The sequence below is a fragment of the Apteryx mantelli genome, chromosome Z (genome assembly GCF_036417845.1).
Source record: "Apteryx mantelli isolate bAptMan1 chromosome Z, bAptMan1.hap1, whole genome shotgun sequence".
Taxonomy (NCBI): domain Eukaryota; kingdom Metazoa; phylum Chordata; class Aves; order Apterygiformes; family Apterygidae; genus Apteryx; species Apteryx mantelli.
In genome coordinates, this window is record NC_090020.1 from 76,735,647 (window position 1) to 76,753,561 (window position 17,915).

At 58.8% G+C, this 17,915-nt stretch overlaps 1 protein-coding gene across 6 annotated transcripts in view; it reads right to left on the reverse strand.

Moving 5' to 3' along the window:
- Nucleotides 1–17,915, reverse strand: part of CNTFR (ciliary neurotrophic factor receptor) — a 237,938-nt gene that overhangs the window by 55,592 nt on the left and 164,431 nt on the right. For all 6 annotated transcript variants that reach the window (XM_067316142.1, XM_067316141.1, XM_067316146.1 and 3 more), the window contains one exon: nucleotides 12,302–12,532. In XM_067316142.1, the coding sequence (XP_067172243.1) occupies nucleotides 12,302–12,532 (231 nt within the window). The remainder of the gene's footprint in view (nucleotides 1–12,301; nucleotides 12,533–17,915) is intronic.

A 17,915-nucleotide genomic window follows, 5' to 3' on the forward strand; every position in this document is an offset into this window, starting at 1 on the left:
CCAGCCCCTTGCAGCTGCTCCGCTTGCCCCAAATGAGAATCGGCCCCGTGGTTTACACCGATTCACAAGTCGCTGGGAGATGGGGAAGCAAGGGAAGGGAATGCAGCAAAATTATGCCGATACAGAATATGTGGCGCACCACCGTTGTGAGCTTTTTAATGCCCGTGAAAAAGCCCACCGCTCTTTTTCGCATCTGAACAAAAATCCTTAGCATCCGCCACAGCTCAGCACAGCAGTCACCGGTAGCCAGCGGCACCAGCCCCAGCGTGGCTGCTAACACAACGCTGTGCCCCGACGGCAAAAATCACACCGTCTCTGCCAACAAACACTGCCTTTTTAGACAAAACAGCCAGCAGTGTTTTCCCCCCCGCTGGTCTCCAGCATAGAGAGGTGCTGGGACTTTCATGCGTGCGCTTGTGCTGTTCCAGCGCGGCAGGTTTGGTTTGCAGCAGCAGGCAGCTGCCTGGTGGCCACGTGCCACCAGTGGCACTTGCGGCCAGGGAGCAGCCTGTTGCTCTTGCACAGTCCCCTCTGCTCCCAGCCAACAGCCTTTTCCCACCTGCTTCACATTAACGCGAACAGCAGGGAGGGCAGCAGGCCCGGCCACCTCCTTCCACGCTCTCTCCTCCAGAAAGAGCGCATGATCTGATTTGGGACCTTATTTCACCATTTATGCCTGTGGGTTACATAGTCCAAGGCACCGGGTCAGCTGGAGGTACTGGAAAACTCTCCTCCCGCGGCTCTGCGGCAGGACCCTTGCTGCAGACACGTCAAAGGCAACAGGAGGGAGCTTGCCCCCGTTTGGCGCACGTTACCCTGGCAGGGAATCCTTTTCTGCCAGCGTACGCTGCATTTTCGCTGGGGGAAAAGCTGGCGCGGTGCAGGCTTGCAGCTGAGGGGCGTGAGGCACAGGAGAGCCCCGCAATGCCCCCCGGCACCAGCGCGCTCCGGGTGCTCGCGGACAGCGGCTGGGGACACCGTGCGGGGCTCTGCTCCGCTCCGAGGCGAAGCGGGAGGAGATCCCCAGCACCTGTGCCCAGGCTGTTTATGTTGGAGCCCATGTGTGCCGGCTGGAGCTGCAGATTATTTGGAGAATTGCCTCCGTGCAAGCGCCGGAGAACAGCAGCTGTGCTCAGAGCCCCGGTGGGCTCCCTGCTGCAGGGGAGGCCTGGCCGGCGCAAACGCCACCCACGCGCTCGACACCGCCTCCGCGGCGGGCCAGCGCCTGCCCCCGGGACCCCTCGCGCCACCCTCCACCCCAGAGCCGGAGGCCACCCGGCGCGGGCTGCTCGCAGGGCCGCTTTCGCAAAGCATCCCCTACAAACGCCACCGCTAGCGCTGCTCGCCCCCCGGCAGGCTGCTGAGCCCGGCTGCCCTGCGAGGAGCCGTAAATCCGGCAGGACGGAGCTGGCGATGTTGCATCGCTGGCCGCATCCCTGTGGACAGACGGACGGAGCCCAAGCCTGAAGTGCAGGCTCGTGCTTTGCCAGGAGGGAAGGGGAACCGCCACCGGCTGCTGCGCCGGGAGCGGAGGGGAGGCCAGAGTAATTCCACGCGTCGGCCGGCCGCCCTTGGCCGATGCCAGCTGGTTCAGCCGGGTGGCAGGAGGAGGAGGGTGGAGGGTTCAAACGCAGACGGTGCCTGTTTGGTGAGCTGAATCCGGCACTGGCGCCAATCACGAGCCAGGACTGGGCCCACCACAGCCGGCAGCTCTCCATGCGGGGACCCTCTCTTTGCAGAGCCATCATCTCCTTGCAGAGTGACCCCCAGCACACACACACCCCGCACACGTGGTCTCTCAAGTGCAATATTCTGCGATCCCCGTGCGCTCCCCCGAAGACGGAGACTGCCGGGCTCTGCCTCCCACCCTGGCGCCTGCCAGCCCGTGCTGCCTGCTGTCGGAGCGGCAGCGCGGGGCCACCCAGCCTCGCGCAGGCACGAGCACCCGCGCGGGCGGGAGGTCACGCTGCTGTACACGCTCGGACGCTGCAGCACGCGTGCAGCAATGCACACGTGTGTACGGGCAGGTCGTCACATCCTGGAGCACCGACACGAGCACAAGGACACGTGCACGGCTGGATGCTCCAGCCTGCGGCAAACAGCACCTTTCCGCCAGCCGGGCTCCTCTCCGCGAGCTCAGCGGGGCCGGCGCGGGCTGTGTCAGCACAGGGCACCGGCCAGCTGATGGCTCCGTGTAGGAGCATCTTTAAGGGACGTTCCCGCAGGGATCGCACGCGACAGAGGCCGGGTGTCATGCGGCATCCCCGGCCACGTGCTGACGCGCACTCCAGGCCGTGCAGGGCTGCAGTCAGCCACAGCTTCCCGGAGAGAGGAGAGGGGTTTTCAGCTCTTCCCAGCTGCCCGACACCAGGCCTGAGCGAGTCTGCCGTATCCGCCAGCGCCCCGAGCCCTGCGACAGCGCTGCCCAAGCAGGGGGACGGCACGTATCCCATTTCCCAGGGGACGTGTCCGCGCGAGGCAGGCTGGGTGCTGATCGGGTCAGGTGTCTTCACGACGCGCACGACGGCAGGCAGGGACGGAGAGCAAGGACGCGGCCGGCAGCCCCGGGGCCCGGTGTCACGCTCCGTGCTGAGCTCCTGTGGCCTGCGCTGCAGCGGCTGGTGCTCAGCAAGGCAGCTATTCCCAGAAACAGGAACGGCATCGTGTTGACTCCAAAGACAATGACAAAGACAATGAATCCCAGTCAGCCTGCGACACCCACAACGTATTTCACAGCTCGCTAGTTCCAGCTTGCCAGTGTCTCCAGACCAGACCGAGACGGGTTTTGCTGCTTCTTCCCATTGCATCTATCCTGTCCATGCAGCAGAGCAGCATCCTGCAAGCACCCAAAAGCCACGAGGCACTCTGGCCTCCACTCCCTTCCCTGCCATAAGGCACTATCTACATGCACAAGCTTAAAAATGCAAATAAGAAATAAGAAGGAAAACTAAATCCCTGCGGTGGCTTACAGACAGACCTGCTGCAAAGGCTCCAAGGGGACGGAGAACAGCGGGGAGAGTGCCGGGGTTTTATCCTTGGCTGTTCGCCTTCTCAGAGATCAAAAGAGAGGCGAGGAGGAAACGTCCTAGCCATGGTGGGTGAATTTAGCGGCCAGGTCACTAAATTCAGCTTCACGGAGCCCAGCTTGGCGGCCCGAAGTGCTGAGCAGAGGCACTTGACCTTAGCTGTCACTCCCGCTGCACCGAGCAAAGACAAACTGCCAAGGTTTCTGCTGAGGCTCCTCGCTTCCCAGCGCTCTCCTGACACGGACCTGTTTTGGTGGCACAGCTGAGCCATCGCCTGGTCTCTGGAGACCAACAGCAGCGTTCACCTCCTCTTCCCACACGTCTGCGCTCAGCTGCTCAGGAAACCCCGGGGCCTGGCCCGAAGCCGCAGGCCCCCCGCACCCCTCGCCGGGTGCAAACTGCAACGCCGGGAGCGACACCGGCTCCGTGTGGGTGCCCCTCCGGGCAGACCCGGGCCGAAACCCTGCGGCGGGAGCGCGGGCAGGCTCCAGCAAGTGGGACTTACTTTCCCCAAGGCGCTTGGCACGGCAGGTTTGCGCGGCTCGCTCATTTTTGCCCAAAATGCTCCCCCTCCTCCCTCCCCCTGCATCCCTAGCTGCTGTGTCCGGTACTGGCGAGCCCGCGGGAAGGGACAAATGGGACCTTGTTAGCGACATCCTGTGCTCGGCAAGCCGCGCCGAGCTCCCTTCGGTGGAGAGAAGACCTTTCTGGAGAGAGAGCTAGCAGCCGTCACCCTCGGGACAGTATCATAAACCATTTTAGTAAGGCATTTTGCTCCCCCCCCCCATCCCAACTCAAGCAAACACGATCTTGTTTCGTTGGCAGCAAACGATAAAGACCCCCAGGGAGCAGAGGAGGGGGAGAAAAGGGACATCTGTTTAGAGCATTTCTACTGCGTGGTTCTCCCAGGCTATTTCTATCTCTTCTTGTCAAAATTTATCAACTGCGTAATTGTTTAAACAGCATTAAAGTGCTTGGAGCAAGAGCAACTGGAAATTGTCCTGCAGTTGCCTCTGGTACCGATGCTGACAGCTCGGGAGGGGATGGGGAGAGAAGGGATCCAGCGGGCATGGGAACCCTCTGACTCCTTTTCCGGAGGGGGAGACGCTACCCCATCTTGCTAGCAGGAGAAAAATACTCTCGCTGTGCTCCCAGTGCCCTTCCCTGCTTTCCAGAGCCGTGATCCTCCTCCCTCTCCTCTCCTCCCCTCCCCGCCCTGCCCGCACGGACCTGCTGTTAGCACACATTTAGTCTCCTAAATTATTTACAGCAGGCGCAGCAGCCCGGGAAACCATAGCTAATGACAATGTCTTTCATGCTGAAACACAGCGAATTGCGCTCGGATCCGACCCTCGCTCCAGCGAGAGCGGCTCGCGGCCGGGACCCTCGCGGCTCCCCGCTGGCTAGGGCCGTTACGGAGGGCGACGGAGAAGCACTGGGAAAAGACGAGGATTCGTGAGCGCCTCCCCTCTGGAGGCTTTTGGGTGGGTTAGCCGAGACGACTAGCTCCGCTCCTTGCCCGCGGGAGGGATGGGGAAGGCCACACGCCGTGCCTTCGTGCCAGTTCCCCGGGAGCAGCCCGGCGTGCAGCGGCGGGCGACGGGCTGACGGGTGCCCTCACTGCCGGGCTCTCCGCAGGCACCGGCACACGTGGCCGGTAACATCAGCAAGTTGTCTCCCCCTAGCATCGCGTGTGAACCAGGTTGGGCTTGGCCAAACATAGAGAATGGCTTGATTTTTTTTTTCTTTTCTTTTTTTTACTCTTCTTTTTTCACACAAAAGGCTGTGCTAGACCCACGCCACAGCCATCCCACCCGTGCCCATGGGTGGAAAGGGGAAATCAGCATCTGCAAGCGGAGCACCCGCCACCGGCAAGGCAGGAGGCGGCCTCGCTCCCGGCCGTCCTTCCCTTCCCAGCGCCACCGGAAAGCAGGGACCCGCCGCCAGCGGGCGGCAGGAAGCTCACGCCAAATATTTTGACAAGGGGCACTTAGGAAAGGCCGAGACAAAATCCTCGGTGGCGCGGAGGCCGGCGTAAACAGAGCCCCGCGCCGCCCGGCGTCCCCGAGCCGCGGCGGTGGGTGGCTGTCTCCCCCGATCGCCCCGTGCGCCGCTAGTTCCCGACGGCGGGGAGCGGAGCTGGCGGCGGCGGGGGAACAGGGGCTGGGGAAGCTGTTTAGACTGCGCTTGGGCTTCTTTAATTGCCCGGCTGTTTTTGTCATGCTAACAAGGATAAACAAGCCTAACGAGAGCGGGGGGGGGGGGGGGGGGGAGGGAAGGCTGGGCTGACATCCTCCCGTGACACCACGCAGCCCGCAGTATTTCGTGTGTGTGCAAGGATGGGGCGGCTGCCGTGCCCCCAAGCCCCTTTTTCCTCTTCGCCACCAGCCCCATAGCTGCTGACACGGGGCAGCCTGACGCTGCCTTTGAGCCTGGTCTCACGAGCTGGAGCCCGGCTGCAGGGACGGGAAGCTTGGGCATGGGGCAGAGCTAGCTGAGAACCTTCAAATTCATTTCACATGTAGCTCCAAAGCCCAGGGTTTCCAGGCAAGAAGGGGCACCCCGGAGCCCCAGCGCAAGAGGGGTGCAGCATCCTGATGCTGTGCGCAGAGGAAAGCCGGGTGCTAGGAGGGAGAAGCGGGTTAGGACCCGGCGGCTGGCAGCAGAGGCCAGGCAACGAAGCATCCATCAGGCCCCGGTTTCCGGCAACGAGGGCAACGAACCACGTGAAACGAGCTCCCAGGAGAAGCGGTGGCTTCTCCGTCCCTCGCCCTCCCCTCGGGCACGGGCTAGAGCGGGCAGCAGCGCCGGCGCGGCGAGGACCTAATAGATGCCACGTGCCGCCGCGCTCCCCGCCACCCCCAGCTCCCGGGGGGGAGCGGGGAAGGGGAGCTGCCAGGATGGGCGAGGGGATATTTTTATTGTTCCTGACGCTGGCTGCCCCAGATTATCATATTTTACGCAGCGAGCCAAAGAAGCATCACTCTGCTATGCTGCAGCTGGGCAGCCTGCCGAGCCCTGCGAGGGGAAGGGAGGGAGGAAGGAAGGCAGCGGGGCGCGGGTGCATGCGTGCGCGGGTGCCGCGGTGTGCGGGTGCGTGCGTGGGTGCACGCGGGGGCACCGCTCTGTGCAGCCTCCCCCGCCGGGAGCCGGCAGCGCGCATCCCGCAGGGACAGGGCAGAAAGGTCGCCCGCTGCCTTCAAACATGTTTGTTTTTCTACTTCGGCTCCTAATTCGATTAGAACTAATTGCATTTGGGAGCGTGGTGGGTTGGCTTTTTGTTTTTTTTTTTTGGTGGGGTTTTTCTTTCTCTTTCTCTTTTTTTTCCTTTTGCCTTCTCCTTAAAAAGCTGGGATGTGCAATTTGCATAACGCTACCCAGCATGCCTTTCCAGCTCCCAGTGGGGCCAAGACCCGAAATCTGGGCACAGGCAGCAAAGTTCGCTTGTCGAGTTTTCCTAGCCCTGAACAAACAGCTCGGGATGAGCAGGCTGAGCGCGGCGAGCCTGTGCGCGCCACGAAATACAGCTGAATTCAGATTAATGAGGCACTGTCCTAATCTAATCAACCCGATTTGCGATAGTCCCTTCCCCGTGGCTTTCTGGGGAGCCGTGGGGTCACGCTCGCCCCTTTCCGCCACCTCCCGGGGAGCCGCCGCTGCAGCCGCGCTGTGCTGGGAAGTGCTGTGGAGCTGCAGCGAGGCTCCCGGGCCAGGATCGCCCAGGGCCATCCCACCTGCGCCGTGCCAGGGACACACCAGGAGCATCGGCCATGTCCGTAGCAATAGGTGCCAGATCCCCCAGGGCTGGAACATCAGGCCACATGCTTAAATTTATTTGCACCGTCCCTTTATTTGCACCATCCTTTTATTGCACTGTCCCTTTATTTGCACCGTCCCTGGCATGGCTTTGGTTCAGGCTACCTTGGTCCTGCCCCAAACATTGCTTGGGCACGCTCCTGGGGTCGGCGTTGGCCAGGGCCATCCCTGGGCCGCAGGAGGGATGTGGCCGCCCGGCGCGGAGGGCGCGGGAGTTTAACCGTACGGGCACGCGCTGCTCCGTGCCAATTGGCCCCAGTGCCAGGGAACGGTCCCCGTCGTGTTTAACTTGCTGGTCTAGAAATAGCCTGTTTGCAGGGCTTTGGAAAGGGATTGGATAAATTCCTGGAGGAAAAATCGGTCAGAGGGCTCCTGAAAACAATCCCCGCACCGCGAATCGCTGGACAAGAGCGTCGCGGGCAGGAAAACATCCGCACGCGCTTCTCCCACGCTCCTCCCTCCGCATCTGCCCGGGCTCTCGGGAGCGCCGCTCCGAGCCGCCGCAGGCGCCTCGCCACCCCGGATGCGTCCCCATCCTGCCTGCACACCCGACCCAGGGCGCCCGTGCCCGCCCGGGTGCTCGGTCCCGCCGCGGGGCGGCCGCCCGGGGATGCGCGTCGGAAGCGGAGGGGTCGCGCCCTTCCTCCCTGTTCCTGCGTTTTCGGATGGGCGAAAAAGGAAAAAACAAACAAACACACGCACAGAAAAGGATGCGAGCTGCGGCCCAAGCCTCCCGTCGCAGCTGGAGGCCAGCTGGGAGGAAAGGGACGTCTAAGGCAGAGCAGAGGGAGGCTCCGAGTATTTATTAGTGGCCGCTGTTTGATCGCTCGCTCACTAATCAGGCCGGGGAGCGAGCGCGCACTCGGGCTCTGCTGGCCTCCCCGCTCACATGTGGTTCCTGTTGCTTTGCCCCTTCTCCCCCCCCCCCCCTTCTCTCTGGCTTTGCTTTGTTTGTTTTTCTGCTAATTTGGTTGTTTTTCCATGTCGTTTTCTGTCAAACCGCATGTTTTTTCCCTTCCTCTCGCCAGCCGCTGCAGCGACGGGCGCGGGAGGCAGGAGGGCCGGGCCGGAGCCCCCGCGGCCGGCCGGCTCCCGCCGGGGACGCACGCGCGCGGTGTGCACCGCCGGCCGCCCCTGCGCCCCTCACAGCCCGCCCCGGGCGGCCGGGGAGGTACGGGCGCAAGGGAACGGCGGGGCGGCAGGCTGGGGAGAGACGGACGGAGCAGAGCGGAAGGACGGACGCCCGCCCCGGCTGGCCGCCTCTCTCCCTCCTTTGCACACGAGGCCTCCCCGCTCCCATGTGCGCTCTCCGGCTCCTGGCAGCCTTTCCGCCGCGCGTTTCCACTCCTCTCTGGCCCATTAGCAGTATTTTTATAACATTCTGTAATGCACGCAGCCGTGTGCCAAACCTCAAGAGCACATTATTTCCCAACTTTGCCTTTGTTATAGGCAGCCCCCGGCCCTCGGGCCGCGCGTTTCCAAAAGCGGGAGCGCAGCTCGCGGGGTCGGCCGCGAGCCCGGCGCCGCTCTCCCGGCACCCAGCGCCGTGCCGGCCCGTCCCAGCCCAGGGACGCAAGGTGTGCCACCCCCCCGAGCCCGTCTCCCGGCGCTTCCGGCCCTGCTCAGGCACGCGCTGCCCTCCGGACTGCTACGCAGCGGCGACAGGCCCGGCGCGCCACGGCTGCTCTCTTACGGTTTGCCACGTGCACCTGGAAGGAGCGGGGAAGAGCGCTTCGCCGCTACTCCGTGCTCAGGGTATTCGCTCCCAGGAGACGGCGACACGGGACCTCCCGGGTTCGGCAGCATCCCCGAGCGAGCCTCTAGCCTAAACGAACCTGCTCCTCCGGGAGGCTATTCCAAACTCTCCGAGGGTCGGGAACGCTCTCGTTTGCACCCTCCGTTCATCCCTGGCCGGATTACCCCAATTCCCTCCCATGCCAGCGCTCCTCCCTCCCGGGTGCTCAGCCCCCCTCCATCCCCCGAATTATCCGCAGCGCCATCCTAGCCTCGCAGCCTCCCTTTTGCCAAGGCTAGGCAAGCCAGCGGAGCCTGCAGCGCTCCAGGCAGAGCGGGGCCGAAGCCTCAGGCAGCGCTGAGCTCCATTTCGAGCGAGCCGAAGGGCGCCCCGGGCTGCCCCACGGACCTTGCACTGGGAGCCGGGACACGCGGCGCGCACGGAGGAGCGTCGCTCCGGGTGCTAAGTCCCACCCGGAGGTCTGGCTGAGCCGCCGATCTCCTCCCCGTCCCTTTAACCGTGCTGACGAGACACTCCAGCGTGCTTCTCGCCTTTTGCCCCGCTGCGTTTCACCCCGGCCCTTCCAGGATGAAATTCCCGTCACCTCCCAGCCATCGGCACGTCTCCTCCTTCTGGGCCAGAGCCATCGCGGAAAGCGCGGCTGAGCCTGGTCCGAAGTCGATGTCAAAGCTCTCCCCCTCCCTCCCACCAGCCAGGCAGCTCCCCTTTCAGCACAATTTGATCCCCCTTTAGCCATTTCCTAAGCCATGTTCCAATTCTCATACTAATCCACATTTTCTCTGGTTTAACTCATAATTTCCCATGTGGCATCATAACAAATACTTCACTGAAGTCAAGACAGATTACATCTACCGCATTTCTGGGCCTAGGAAATCAGTTCCCTTATCAAAGAAAGCTATCAGGTTAATCTGGCGTGATATATCCCTGGCAAGCCCCAGTTATGTTTTCTCCCATTTTCCATTTGTCTCCACGTCTTTAATCGTTCTTTCTTCCAAGTGCGCTCCGCGGCCCTGCTGTGCTGTTGGGTCAGACCGTCTGAGGGGGTTTTTTACTCTTTTTAAGCACAGGAGATACGCTGGCTATCCCCGTTTCCCTGGGCGCTGCCAATGACTTGTCAGTCACCAATGAACCTTGCTAATGAACAGGAGTTTTCCACTCGCAGATCCAGCAGTACTCCGGGGGCGACGCGGCCCCCAGGACTTGAACACACCATATTCTTTGCATTTGCGTCCGCCGCAGAGGACCAGTCTTCAGGTCTTATCCTCCTTCCATATCGTGATTCAGAACGGACAGTGTCCGTTTAGTCCTGGGGCTCTGCCTAGATTACCTTTAATCTCCCCTTACACCTCGCTGCAGAGCCAGCTCAGCTCTTCTCTCCTTGTTTTCTCTTTATTTGTACAGCTAAAACCCCTTTTAATTTCCTCTGTAAGGTCTCGCTCAGCTTGACTTCTGGCAGTGCTCCCTTTATCCCCGCACTCTCTGACCCCCAAGATGTAGCTTTCTTTGCTAATTGACACCTTTTCCCGTTCCTCGTCGGCTCTCGGCTCGCTCCTAATATCCTTCCTGCGGCAGCGGCTCGGCCAGGCGCTGGCCTCCTTCCCTACCATTCCTCCTCATCTCGCTTGGGGTGAACGCTCCAGGTACTGCCTGCATCTTTTATTTAACAAGATCCCCAGCACTCCTCCTCCGCACTCAGCCCCCAGTGCTTCGGCCCAGCTGACTTCATCAGCTTGGTCTGACGATTTCTCAGTTTGCCCCTGCAAGACTGGGAAATGCAGCTACAGGCCTGTTTTCGTTTAACTTCCCGTTCAATTTAAATGCAACAAGTCCAAGGTCCCTCCAGCCCCCGGTACTCCTCTGCAAGCTCTCGCTGCTCCCCAGTGCCCCGTCTGACGCCGCACCTCCATCTGGCTTGGTGGGGAAATGCCGTGATAGACAGAGCTCAACGGTGCCTCCGAATACCGAGGCCTGAGGCTATTTCTCTCCCTGGTATTGGCAAGTTGATAGCATCCCCTTTCCGGATCCCTTTTTCTGCTCTGGTGCCCAGGAGAAAATTCACAGCTCTCTCCCCACTAAAACCAGCCACCATGGGCCCGTGAGCAGGTTGCCACCATCCCCTCTGGGAAAAAGGGCCCATCCGAGCCCGCTGCCAGCCCCGCTCCCCCGCGGTGGCACCGCACACCTCCAAGGCAATCAGTCATGCACTGGAGAGACGGGGTGGGGGAGGCGAGCAGGGGCCGCGGAGCTGGGAAAAGAAACCTCATGGAGAACATTAAATTAAAATCCAGGCAATTAAATTAATTACCACTAAAAGCATCTCACCTGATTAGTTCCTTGCATACTTAATTGCATTAACAACACCGGGCATTCACTTATTTATTTATCACCCACTCTTCCTGGGCTGCTGGCTCCCATGGTGTCTGACCATGTCCTGAGCTTGGGGCGGAGGGGGGCTGCGAGCGGCCGGCAAATAGGAACACGCGATAATAGGAAACAGCAGGATTTCAGCTCTAACGCTGAGCAATTCCCATGGGTCCCCGAGAGGATTGACAGGGATTACTATTAGCGAGGTGCTTAGCAGATGTAAGAGCCATTGCAAAGTCACGGCGATGCCACAGCTGCACGGGAGATGGTTGGAGGCTGCAGCCCCCCCCTTCCCCTGGTTTCCTCCCAGTCGGGGTTGCAGCCTCCCTCTCCCTCTCGGTGTGCTTCCCGGCTTCTTCCAGCGGGAGCCGTCGGCACCCTTTCCCGCCCACACCGAGGGTTCGACACCGGGCAGCATCCCTGAGCCTGGGATTTCTTTCTTTCGACCTGCGGGTGCACAGAGCCCTTCTTGTCCCACCTGCAGTGGGACCCGAGCACCGGGGCAACTTCTAGTCCTCCCCCTGCACCCTGGGTCCGTGGTAGAAATGCCGCGCTGGCCCCGGCGTACCGCGAGCTGCTGGAGGTGAGACGAAGTGCAGAGAGAGGATCTACCGTGTACCCCAAATCTGGGCCGGCACAGCCTACGTGACACACGCCTGGGGGGCTCCTGGCTGCTACCTCGCAGCATCCTCCAAAACAGTCGCTGTCTCATACACAGAAACGTTGTCTGGTGTTTCCAGACGCCCACAGCTATCGGCTACATACACTGTAGTGCGGAATACATGGTTGCTATCAGTTACACAAACACAGCATCCAACAAAATACACAGCTGCTATCAGCTATCGGCATCGTGTGAAATGTAGCGCCGCTCTTATCTTCCACGCTGAAATCTGTGAATCAGCACATCTCTCGCTTAAAGCACGCAGAACCCGGTGAAATAGGCAGCTCTCCTCCAAGACCCGTACACAGAGCGTCCCGCAAGACACAGCAACTTCATCCATGTTTTGGCGGTTCCCCTGACACAACTGTGCTGCAGCAAGCAAACGCAGCCAGAACTCGTCCTCCTTGGCTGCAATCCTCCTTTTACGACATTCCTTCCCAAAATGTTCCTGGGGCACCATTTAATCTACCGGCTTAGATGCAAAGTTTGGGGCAGGAGGGGCTGATTCCAGCATCGTGCTGTTGGGATGAATATGGCACGGGGAGCTTGTATTGGGGGGTGGAGCAGGCAACCATACAGCTAGCAGGGACAGTATAGGGGCTGCAATGGGTCAGTATGGGAGCAAAAAGCGAGTGTCTGTCCCATGGCCCCCCCCATGTCACGCGCCTGGGTACTCACTTCCCACCCTCAGGTAGGTCTGGTATTTGAGGTGCCAGGAGGAGCCTTCATAGCAGGAGTACTGGCCACTCTGTGTGAGGTCAACGTTCCTCAGGACCAGGTACGACCCGTTCAGGTGGGAATCATCGATGTCGGTGCCGTTGGCCGTCCAGGTCACAGCTGCGTCCCAGTCCATGGACCCACACTTCATGGTCACATCTGCGCCTACCCGCTCGTACTGGATGTGGCTGTCTGTGGAGGCAGAAGAGGAGGAAAACAGGTGAGCTCAGCCCTGTAGGCAGGTCACAGACCCCACGGCTACCTTGGAGGAAGGCTCTTAATATGGCTTGTACGGCAAGTGAGGGAAGGCCTGGGGCATGGACTGATGCCATGCTGGTGGCTAGGAAAGCCCACGTTCCCCTCCTGGTTCTGATAATTCTTTGCTCTGACATTAGATCAGAGTGGACCAGCCCTCACGGATCAGTGGACCAGGACTCATAGACCACATCCGTCTTGTAGGATGCTTTCCTCTGACCTTTGCCTTGGAGGAGACACGTCAGGAGACAGCATGGACAGATGCTCACACCAGCAAGTCATTCCTGCTCCTGCAGCCTCATGGCTTGCTGGAGGATGCAAACCAAAAGCCATATGCACACTCAGAAACTGCCTCCCAACCCATTTTTCCCACATTCCTTCACATCATTGCCAGCGAGGAAGCAATGAAAAAAGGACCTTTCCCACCGGGAATGCCTCTCTACCCTTCAGCCCTGGGGCACACACAACCTCAGGGCAGCGGGAAAGCATAACAGGAAAAAGGACTGCAAAAAGGCGATGCCACAAGGCCAAGCCTGGGCTCCGTGCTGCCTGTGCCGCAGCCCAGCACGGGGACCGTGCTTCCCCCGCCAGCACATCCCGCAGGGACTGCCCCTTCGCAGAGCGCGGGCGGTATCGGACAACCCCCTACCCCTTTGCCACACCAGTGACTCTGTGTGTCAGGCGTGTTAGTGCTCAGCCTTCCCAGCGCCGTATCCGTGGAGAAAGGGGAGCGGTCGCAATAACGTGGGACAGTCTGGACAAACCCACTATGCTAAAACGAGGCGAGGGGAGTGATCCCCCAGATCCGCAGCAAATGCGGGATGCCAGACTCCTGTGTCAAAGCAGGCAAAGAGGATGTCCTCTCTCAGCCCACGTGTGCTGGGGTCCTGCACACCGCTTTACTACCCCGCATTGCTAGCTGGAGTGGTGGAGGCAGCTCACGTGCCCAAGACAGTTATAGCTCAGCCGTGGCCAGGCAGAGCTGACAAGCAAAGAGGTGACAGAGCCCCAGGACTTGTCACCAGCAAACCTGAGTTATTTACTAGAGGAGGCGGGAAGCAGGCAGCTGCCCTTGCAATTCCCTCCCTGGGAAATCAGGTGGGAGGACAGCAACGTAGCCGTGTTGTGCTTCGGAAAGGGGCAGCTGTTTGTTGCATGCTATGCTGTTCATCTCCCTGCCCGACTTTTCTTCTCGCTCTGCAATAACACGATGCCTTGCTGAGCCATTTGATTTAGCATCATGCAAGTGGGGCAATACAGCTCATTGGGCACCAGCTGCCTAATTGAATTTTCTCAGGTTTCTGGATGGGAGCTTGCGCTGACATTCATTAATGATCCCTAGCAATTGAATCTTTCCCACGTCGCCACACTGGCTGTGCTGGGCTGTGTGCAGCAAGGGTAGGAACACGCACGCGTGTGCGTGACACGGGGTGAAGCAGGACACGGGGACCGGCAGGGGATGAGCCACAGCAGTGTGTTGCTTGGCGCAGGGAGGCAGGCACGTGCGTGTGTTTACAGAGGTTTGTGTTTTTACGTGTGTGCAGTTGGGCTGCTGATTGAACAGGGCCAGCATGTGCTGGTCACATATGAGGTTGCTGGAGGAGCGAATAGGGCTGGGATGGATATGCATGTGCATGCGAGTTGGCACAGCAGGGTGCTGCTGCAGTGGGCGCAGGACAGGGTGTGCAGCAGTGACAGCCTGCTCAAGCCTTCAAGGGAGGCAGCGTGCCCAGACAAGGGTTGTTCAGTTCTTAAAATACACAGGGGGTGCCAAAACGCTTTCGACAAGGTCCCTCACTAAAAGCTCCCAAAGGAAATCAAGCAGCCATGAAATACAAGGAACGTCCTTGCAAGGATCTACAGCAGCGAAAGATCAGGAAACCAAAGGTAAGAATAAAGCACCAGTCTGCGTGGTGGAAGACGTCACCAGTGAAGTTCAACAGAGATCAAAGCTGGAGCTTGTGCTGCCCAGCACGTTCATGACTGATGGGGAAAATGAGGTCAGCTAGTCAGAGGCAATAGCGTGCTGCTGATACCATTAGGGCAGCAAAATTAAAGCTGGGTGCAAAAGCATTGCAGAGGGATATCACGGTACAGACCGACTCTGTGTTGAGAAAGTGATGCACATGGGGAAAAACAAGCCTTGCTTTCCCTACGCACGGCATGGGCTCCAAATTAGCTGCAGCCTCCATGGAAACATATCTTGGAGTTATTGCACACACATCCCTGAAAACATCAGCTTGGTGGCAAACAGAAACACAAACCTAATGTTAGGAATTATGAAGAAAGGGATAGAGAACAGAATGGAAAACACTGTACCCTAAAAGCTGCACACAAATCTGTCACTGTGCCAGTAAGAATACAGTTCAGCTGAAAACGGAGCTGAGAAAGAAAACGTGGTGGATCAAAGGTTGAAAACAGCCCCCGTGTAAGGAATGACTTAACAGATTCAATCTCTTCATCCTGAAAAAGAGACAACTGAGTGGAGATGTGATAGAGATCTGAGCAACAACGAATGACACGGGGAGGATGAATAGGGAATGACTGCTCGCTCTTTCTCCTAATACAATAATTAAGGGGCAGCAAATGAAATTATCAAGCAGCAGGTTTAAAACAAGCAAAAGGAAGTATTTTTTTCACACAATGTGTAATTAAATTACAGGAACCCATGTCCATCAGTCGCTGCAGATGTCAAAAATTTGGGGGAAAAGAGTGATTAAATGAATACAGAGCAGAAGACTCCAACAAGGGCTGTAAAACACAGAGCTGCCCCAGCAAGCCTGGGAAGGCTGCAGGCAGCTGACGGCAGGGAGGGAGGGGAGAGGCACCACCCTGTGCTCGTTCTGCTCTTTTCTCTTTCTCTAGATGTCAGCGTCTCGGTCCTGTTGGGAGATGGGACCAAGGGCTAAATGGGCCTGTGGGCTGATGCGATACAGCCACTCTTACATCTCATGTGAAACCCCACAGCCCAAGCTGATCTGTGAAGGAGAGAGCCCCAAGGTCACGGCTATGTTGGGATGGGCAGGCTGGGAGCCTGGATGGGGCTGACCCTGGAGAAGGCCTTGGAAGGCCTGATTCCTCCTCCAGACCCCTTCAACACAGCCATAACCAGTCTGGGCTAGGAGCCCAAGGGGCTATGCTCTGCGCCACATCAGGACCCCTATCCCTGTCTTGGAAACAGCATTTTGGGGGATGCTATCCCTGCTGGGAATAGGGTGCTGAGAACAGAAAGTGCACTATGGCTGTAGCTCAGGCCACATAGCTGGTGAGATGTCTCCAGAGTGTCTCAGATACTGGCCAAGGATGGCAACCTCTGAGAAACTGCGCTGATCAGAAAACTGTGTTTCAGCTAGTCTTAGAAAAGCTTACAGCCTATACTGACAGGCTGTAGAAGGAAGGCTGTAAAGAAGGAAGTACATTCAAACTGAGGAGTCCATATGCGGATGGACAGCTGGAGTGGGCCTAGATACACAGACAGATAGGCAGAAGTGTGGAAGAAGATGGATGGATGGATGAAGGATAAACAAGTGTGCATGTCTGTAGACAGACGGATAGCTGGCCGGCACAGATGGGATGGAGAAAAGTGTATGAAGATGCAAGGATGGATGTCTATGCAAGTGGACAGATGGGTGGATGGATGGGTGCATATGAGGATGGAGGGACATGTGTGAGGATGGAGGGATAAGTGTATAAGCAGATGGCTGGCCGGCTGTGTATGCGGAAGGATGGATGGATGGATAGATGGATGGATGGATGGATGGATGGATGGATGGCTGTGTGGGTGGGTGACTGGTTGTGCATGTCAGTGGATGCCTGGATGGTTTGCTGTTCAAATGTCTGTGGAGACGGATGGATGGACAGATGGATAGGCAGATGGGTGGATAGATAGAGACAGCAGATCCAAAGTATGAGTCCCAGCATCTTATTCAAGTTCTCCTCTAATCTCTTCTATAGTATCAAGTATGGACATTTTCTCTTCTCCTTTCTTTCTGGTCCACAAAAAGCAGCTGCCTCCCCTTTCCCTATACCCAGAGACTTGCTGGGCAGAGTAGGTGGAGACACTGCGTCACCCACCAGCCTTGCAGGGAGAGGGGCTCTCTGCAGTGATGCACCAGAGACCTGCCTGCTCTGCCTGGCCCCTGCCTGGGCAGTGTTTGGTCCCCGGGGAATATTTGGGGCAGGGGAAAGGCTCAGAAGTGCCCAGCTCTGCTTCCCATGGCTGAGGCTGAGAGCTTGTCTGCAGCTAGTAACTGCAGGGATGAGCTGGGCAGGGGGGAAAAGGCACCTTGAATTACTTCCTACTTGTCCTTAAACACAGTGCAAACACTCTGGCATTCATCCAGAAGGGCTGGGGGAGCCATTCCTGGAAGACAGGTCCTTGAAAGCAATGCTCTTTTCCAAGGCAGTGATTTAAAGCCCCTGACAGAGGAGAAACCCAACGCACAGCTTTGGAGCAGCCATTTCTCTCTGCCAGGTCTGCTGAGGCTCATAGAGAGGCCAAGGCAGGTCTCCACATCCTTGCAGTCCCTTGCCAGGTGCTAGAGTTGCATCTAGACACACTTCTGTGCGACTGCACGGCAGCCTCCACGGGCCGGCGAAGGGGCATGCCGCACTGCTCCAGCAGTCACTCCCTTTGCCAAGGGAAGGGGTATCACCAGGCCAGCTCCCCCCAGCACACTGGAGCAGCCTGCACGCACCGAGTCCAGGTCTGCCGATGCTCCAGCTCCGCTTTGGGCTGGGGACGACCAAGGGACACCAGAGCCTTTACCAGAACCCTCCATTTCCCTGCAGGCTGGGTACTATGTGGCTAGCACCTGCACCCTGGCCCACCCTGAGCCACGCAGTTCCCTCGAGCAGGGAGGGCAGGGCAGTTTGTCCCCCCTCCCTGGTGCTGCTTGTCACTGCTGCCATGTGGGACTGATGGCAGAGACGGTGCCTGTGCTGCAGAGCCCACCACGCTGGATGGGCATCGAGCCGGGGCACGTGGCAGGACGAGGGCCAACAGTCATAAGCTGCAGCTCGGGAGGTTCAAGCTGGACATTAAGGAAAAATTCTCCAGGAAGTTGGTGCAGCCCTGGGACTGGTATTCAGAGAGTTGGGGGATCTTCAACCCTGCAGATTGTCAAGGATCTGTTAGACAAAGTCACAGCCGATCTGATCTACTTTTCTCTAGTGGGAGGTTGGAATAGAGACATCCAAAGATCCCTTCCCACTCCTGTGATCATCCCCTTGAGGAGATCCTTAGACACGGTGCCCAACCTTTACATTACCCCTGCTTTTCCAGTGCATGACGTTCTTTGGGTCGGGTCACAGCGTGAAG